We start from the raw sequence: 6,017 nt of genomic DNA on the forward strand, positions 1-6,017 counted from the left end.
CATTTCTTGGCTGTTGTGAATAGTGCTGCGATAAACATAGGAGGATATCTGTCTTTTTCAAACTGGGCTGCTGCATTCTTAGGGTAAATTCCTAGAAGTGGATTGTTGAGTATTTTTGCATGAAATTTCCTCAGCGATATTGGTCTGTAATTTTCCTTTTCTGTGATGTCTTTGCCTGGTTTTGGTATTAAGGTGATGCTGGTCTCATAGAATGAGTTTGGAAGTATTTCCTCTTCTACTTTTTGGAAAAGTTTAAGGAGGATGACTATTAGATCTTCACTACATGTTTGATTAAGGTCAGCGGTGCAGCCGTCTGGTTCTGGTGTTTTGCTCTTAGGTAGTTTTTTGATTGCCAGTTCAATTTTGTTCCTAGTAATTGATCTGTTCAGTTTTCTTTTCTTTCTGGGTTAGCCTTGGAGGGTCGCATTTTCCTAGAAAGTTGTCCATTTCTTGTAGGATATCCAGTGTGTTAGCATATGATTTTTCATGGCATTCTCTCATAATTCTTTGTATTTCTGTTTTTTCTGTAGTGATTTTTTCTTTCTCATTTCTGATTCAATTTATGTGTGCAGGCTCTCATTTTTTCTTGATGAGTCTGACTAGGGGTTTATCCATTTTGTTTATTTTCTCCAAGAATCAGTTCCTGCTTTCATCGATTCTTTGTGTTGTTTCATTCTTCTCAGTTTTATTTATTTCTGCTTCAATCTTTATTATGTTCCTCCTCCTGCTGAATATGGGCCCCATTTGTTCTTCTTTTTCTTGTTATAATAGTTTTCAATTTAGACTGCTCATAGGGGATTGTTCTTCTCTCCTGAGGTAGGCCTGTATTGCAGTATACTTCCCTCTTAGCACCGCCTTGTCTGTGTCCCACGGATTTTGTATTGTTCAGTTCTTGCTGCCATTTGTCTCCTTATATTGCTTGATCTCTGTTTTTATTCGGTCATTGATCCGTTGGTTATTCAGGAGCATGTTGTTAAGACTCCACGCGGTGGTAGGCTTTCTCATTTTACTTGCACTATTTATTTCTAGTTTCACACCCTTCTGGTGTGAGAAGCTGCATCACTTTTGTAGGCTCGTTCGGGATAACTTCGGAGGTGAGTATAGGCATCCGAGCCTGCCTTTTCCTTCACTGTCCTTATAGAAGGAAGCCGTCTATGGCAAACAACATCGGGCGCTCGTCAGCCACTTAAATGGGACTAGCCCGGCTGCCGATCTCAAAGTCTCGAGCGCCAGGTTCTCCTGCGTCTCCCTCAGTGGATCCCCCGTCTCCCTTGGGAGCCGGGAAAGTCACCTGAGTGGAGGCCAGGATTCCCCTTCAGAGGAATCTCCATGGATGCGAGGGACCGAGGAAGGCCGTGGGCACCTGCGAGAGTCTAGGCTGAGGCTGCGCTTCAGCGGCTTCTCAAAGGCCCGCGTGTCTGGAATCAGACCCCGACAGCCCGACTGGGTATCCATGAGGAGTGTCTCTCTTTCTGTCTGCTTGACTTCCAGCCTGCTTCTTCAGGCCGCCCCAGCCTCTGGGTGAGGCAAGAGTGCTCTTTACGTCCTTTACTCGCTCGATGTGTGTCTCTGACTTTGGCTGTGCCCCGGACCCCGTTGCTCATCACCGCAAGGTAGGAGATCTACGCTTCGCTCTTACTCCTGACGAAATGCTGTACTTGTTATCTCATAAAAAAGTGTCCGGTTCGTTGAAGAATGCTGTTGGTAATTTGAGGCTGATTGCATTGAATCTGTAGATTGCTTTAGGCAGGATGCCCATTTTGATAATATTAATTCCTCCTAGGCAGGAGCATGGGATGAGTTTCCATTTGTTTGTGTCCTCTTTAGTATCTGTTAAGAGTGTCTTGTAGTTTTCAGGGTATGGTAGGTCTTTCAGTTCCTTGGTTAGGTTTATTCGTAGGTATTTTATTCTTGTTGATGCAATTGTGAATGGAATTGTTTTCCTGATTTCTCTTTCTGCTAGTTCATCGTTAGTGGCTAGGAAAGCAACAGGTTTCTGTGTATTAATTGTGCATCCTGCAACTCTGCTGAATTCGGATATCAGTTCTAGTAGTTTTGGAGTGAAGTGTTTAGGGTTTTTTTTTATGTACGGTAAATATCATGTCATTGGCAGATAGTGACAGTTTGACTTGTTCTTTACCAGTCTGGATGCCTTGTATTTTTTTGTTTCGTCTGATTGCCATGCCTAGGACCTCCAGTGGTATCTTGAATAGCAGTGGGGTGAGTGGGCATCCCTGTCCTGTTCCCGATGTCAGAGGAAAACTTTTCAGCTTCTCGCTGTTAAGTATGATATTGGCTGTGTCCTTGTCATATACGGCCTTTATTATGTTGAGGTACTTTCCCTGTATACACATTTTCTTGAAAGTTTTTATCATGAATTGATGTGGAGTATTGTCGAATGTTTTTTCAGCATCTTTGGACGTGATCATTTTTTTTTTGTCCTCCGTTTTACTGATGTGGTGGATGTTGTTCATGGATTTTCTAATAGTGTACCATCCTTGCATCCCTGGAATAAATCCTACTTGATCATGAGCTCTTGAACCTACCCCTTGAACCCCAATTCCACCCTCTAGTTCTGAAACTCCACCCCAAGCAAGCATCTTTCTGGGTGTGTGACTGATCCTGGGGAGACCAGGCCCCAGAAATGTCCACTGCTCTTTGGTGCTCTGTGCACATCCCCGTCCCTGGAAGGACCCACTGGGAGTCCGTGACTCCATCCCCCAAACTCCTGTTCCCCTGGCTCCTTTTTCTGGAGACCCTGGCCTCAGCGTCCCGCTCCAGCGTCATTCCGGGGGATCCGGCCCCTCCCCCTAACCCTGAACGCAGTGTCCACTCGGGTTTGGCAGCTGCACCGCCCCATGTGCCCTGACCGGTCTGGCTCCCACAGATGTACGTGACACTCGTGTTCTGTGTGAAGGGCTCCCGCCTGGTCAAATCCTTGCTCTGCCTGCCCCTGCTGTGCCCTGCCTTCCTGGTGGTCGTGGTCCGCGTGGCTGAGTACCGCAACCACTGTTCAGACATTCTGGCTGGCTTCCTTACCGGAGCAGCCATCGCCACCTTTCTGGTGAGCCACCTTCCCATCTGTCCCTGTATGGCAGACCCTCCATCAGCTCCATGACCCAAGAGGCAGGCCTGTGTGATGGTGGAGAGTATGGACCTGGGGCGAGTCTCTTAACCTTACGCTGCCTGGAGGTTTTCATCTGTGAAACGGGATGATAGGAAGAGGGCCAAGCAAGTGAAGCACTCGCTATGAGCACAAAATTGAAGGAGGCACAAACCCACTCAGTAATCAAGATAAATAGTATAGTAATGAAAACGTTTTAAAAATCAAAATTAATGCAGACAACACCGTGTCCAAAAATACTGAAGTTTTAAATGCAGACAGTATCCGATTCTGCTCTTGCACAACTTGGCCTTACTTGCCTTCACCTTCTTCCCACCCTTTGGACTAAGTAACAGTACCTACCTCTTGGTAAAATGGAAAGAACAGTGGTGCCATATAGGAAGCGCCATAAAAATGTTAGCTGCTTTTTGAAACCTGAGCCTCAGTTTCCTTATCTGAAAAATGGGGATGGTATTTATACAACTCCTACTTATTGGCCTCTGGCCTCAACATGCAAACTGCCCTCCCTCTGCCCCAGGTCACCTGTGTCGTGCACAACTTCCAGAGCCGGCTGCCTTCTGGCCGAAGGCTCTCCCCCTGGGAGGACTTGGGCCAAGCCCCCACCATGGAGAGCCCCCTCGAGAAGTTAAGTGTGGCCCAGGTAAGGGGGGCTGGGGGCCGCTCCCCGCTGGAGAGGGTGGTAGCTGGAGGGGGACCAGGGAGGCAGGAAGTTAGGCAAGAGATGGGGATCTCAGGGCCATGGGGGGTGGGCAATGGCTCATCTCTGCGGGCCTAGGTCCTGGGGGACAGTCCCAGAAACAAGTGCCCGTCTCCTCTCTCCCTCCCAAGGGGACATGATTAATCCTGAGAATCCTGGTTGGTGTTTCCATTGGGCTTTCTGCCCAATGCGCCCCCTCGTGGTTGTGGCCGGCAGGGCCTGGGGGGCCGCTAGCCCCTTCCCTCTGCCTCTTTGTCTCAAAAACCTTAGGCCTGCAGGCCGCATTGGACACCGGCACGGCTCACCCCACCCAGTGAGTGTCGAGGGAGTGGGGGGTAACCGGGGGGGACTTCCAGATGGCAGTCACTGCCGCAGAGGTCTCCCCTATGTTCTCGTGGTCCCTTCCCAAGCTTTCTGATGCCCCGATCTCTGCTCCCTGACCCTCAGAGCCACAGAACTGCACCCGCCGTGGCCACCTGATCCCCAGCTGCGTGTCCTCCAGGGCTCCAGCCATGTGTTCGTCGCCCCGTGTGCCGCGCCCTCGGTTGAGGTCTGAGCCGACACCGCTGCCCCTGCCCCTGCCTCTGCGTGCACCAGCTCCCAGCCAGGGCCCCTCACCCTCCTCCCCGGGGCCTGGGGGGCCAGGTGGGGGAGGCGGACGTGGTCGGAAGCTGCTGCTGCCCACACCTCTACTGCGGGACCTGTACACCCTGAGCGGACTCTACCCCTCCCCTTTTCACCGGGACAACTTCAGCCCTTACCTATTTGCCAGCCGTGACCACCTGCTGTGAGGCCCCACCACCCACCCAGAACCTACCCGCTCCCCATTTCTCCCCTGCCACGCGTGTGTGTGCGTGTGCCGTGTGAGTGCCAAAGCCCCCTGTCCCCAAACCAGCCAGGCCCAGATATCAGCCTGGCTGGGAGGACATTAGGGGGACCCTCCGCCTCTCTTGTCCTCTGGGACCATCCAAGGGGCATAACTAGGAGGTGGGCCTCTAGGGTGGCTCCTTTAAGAGCCAAAACCTGACCCTATTGGCCACTGCCAGCCAGTGGGGACCCCCAGTTCTCAGAATTCTAACCAAAAGGACTTTACTTCAGCCAATGGGAAACTCCCCCGTCAATTCTTAGAATCTCAGGCAGAGGGCAACTCCAGGCAGTGTTCAGCGTCAGAACAACCAGTAGGAGTCCTTGGTTTTCAGAATTTCTAAGGTGGGTGGGTATGATTCCAGTCAATGGGGGACGCCAGTGTCATAGCGCGTGCCAAGGAGAGGAGGGAGGTGGGGTCATCCTTTGTCACTGGGTCTTCTCAGAATGAGAATGCTCAGCAGGAGGGTGGAGGCAGGCTCCCCCGCGGCAGGGTCCTTGGTGCACCTATTCCTATCTCAGCCCCGCCTCCATGTGCAACCTCTCACTGAGTCCCTCCTAACTCCCTACTTACGCAGGGCTAGCCCCAGTTCAGAGGTTTTTGGGCTTCATGGTGCTGTGCTTCCCCTTGCCTGAGCCTGGGTCACTGTAAACCCTTCTGTTAGTTATTAGGGCTGTGGGAAGGGGCCTGTTTTTCCTGGAAACCACCCCTGTTCTCCACACCATTCCCCATGCCTCAGCCTCATGCTTATGTGCCATTATAGAGGACATGGGTGGAGCAGAGAGGGCTCCCCCTCCTCGGGCAGCCAAAGGTACTGGGCAGAGGAGAAACTGCCCCACCTTTCCTGCTCCCTCCTCATCTTTAATAAAGACTTGTTTGTAACAGAAGTTTGGCCACTTGCCTTCCTTCCCTGGGTTGCAAGGAAGAAGAACTTTAATCATGGATCTAGGTGTTGGTGAGTCTGGGTGTGGGTGTGTCTGAGGGCAACTGTGGAAAGGCATTGTGGGACCAAGGAGCTAACGACTTGGTTTTAAATCCTGACTCAGTATTTTCTGGTTGTGTGGCCTCTGCAAAGTTACTTAACTTCTCTGCTGGTTTCTTTTTTTTCAATTTTTTAAATTTTGGTATCACTAATATACAATCACACGAGCAACATTGTGGTTACTAGCTTCCCCCCATTATCAAGGCCCCACCACATACCCCATTACAGTCACTGTCCATCAGCGTAGTGAGATGCTATAGAGTCACCACTTGCCTTCTCTGGGCTATACTGCCTTCCCCGTGTCCCCCCTACATGATGTATGCGAATCGTAATGCCCCTTAGTCCCCTT

General features: G+C 50.7%; 1 protein-coding gene across 1 annotated transcript; it reads left to right on the top strand.

Moving 5' to 3' along the window:
- The first annotated feature begins 1,559 nt into the window (after nucleotides 1–1,559).
- On the top strand, nucleotides 1,560–5,044 carry LOC130682356 (phospholipid phosphatase-related protein type 2-like). Its single transcript, XM_057496732.1, has 4 exons — nucleotides 1,560–1,613; nucleotides 2,888–3,064; nucleotides 3,642–3,764; nucleotides 4,269–5,044. Exons 1-4 carry the CDS (start codon nucleotides 1,560–1,562, stop codon nucleotides 4,299–4,301), a joined length of 387 nt encoding a protein of 128 aa, XP_057352715.1. The 3' UTR covers nucleotides 4,302–5,044.
- The last annotated feature ends 973 nt before the right edge of the window (nucleotides 5,045–6,017 follow it).

The sequence above is a fragment of the Manis pentadactyla genome, unplaced genomic scaffold (assembly GCF_030020395.1).
Source record: "Manis pentadactyla isolate mManPen7 unplaced genomic scaffold, mManPen7.hap1 scaffold_310, whole genome shotgun sequence".
NCBI lineage: Eukaryota > Metazoa > Chordata > Mammalia > Pholidota > Manidae > Manis > Manis pentadactyla.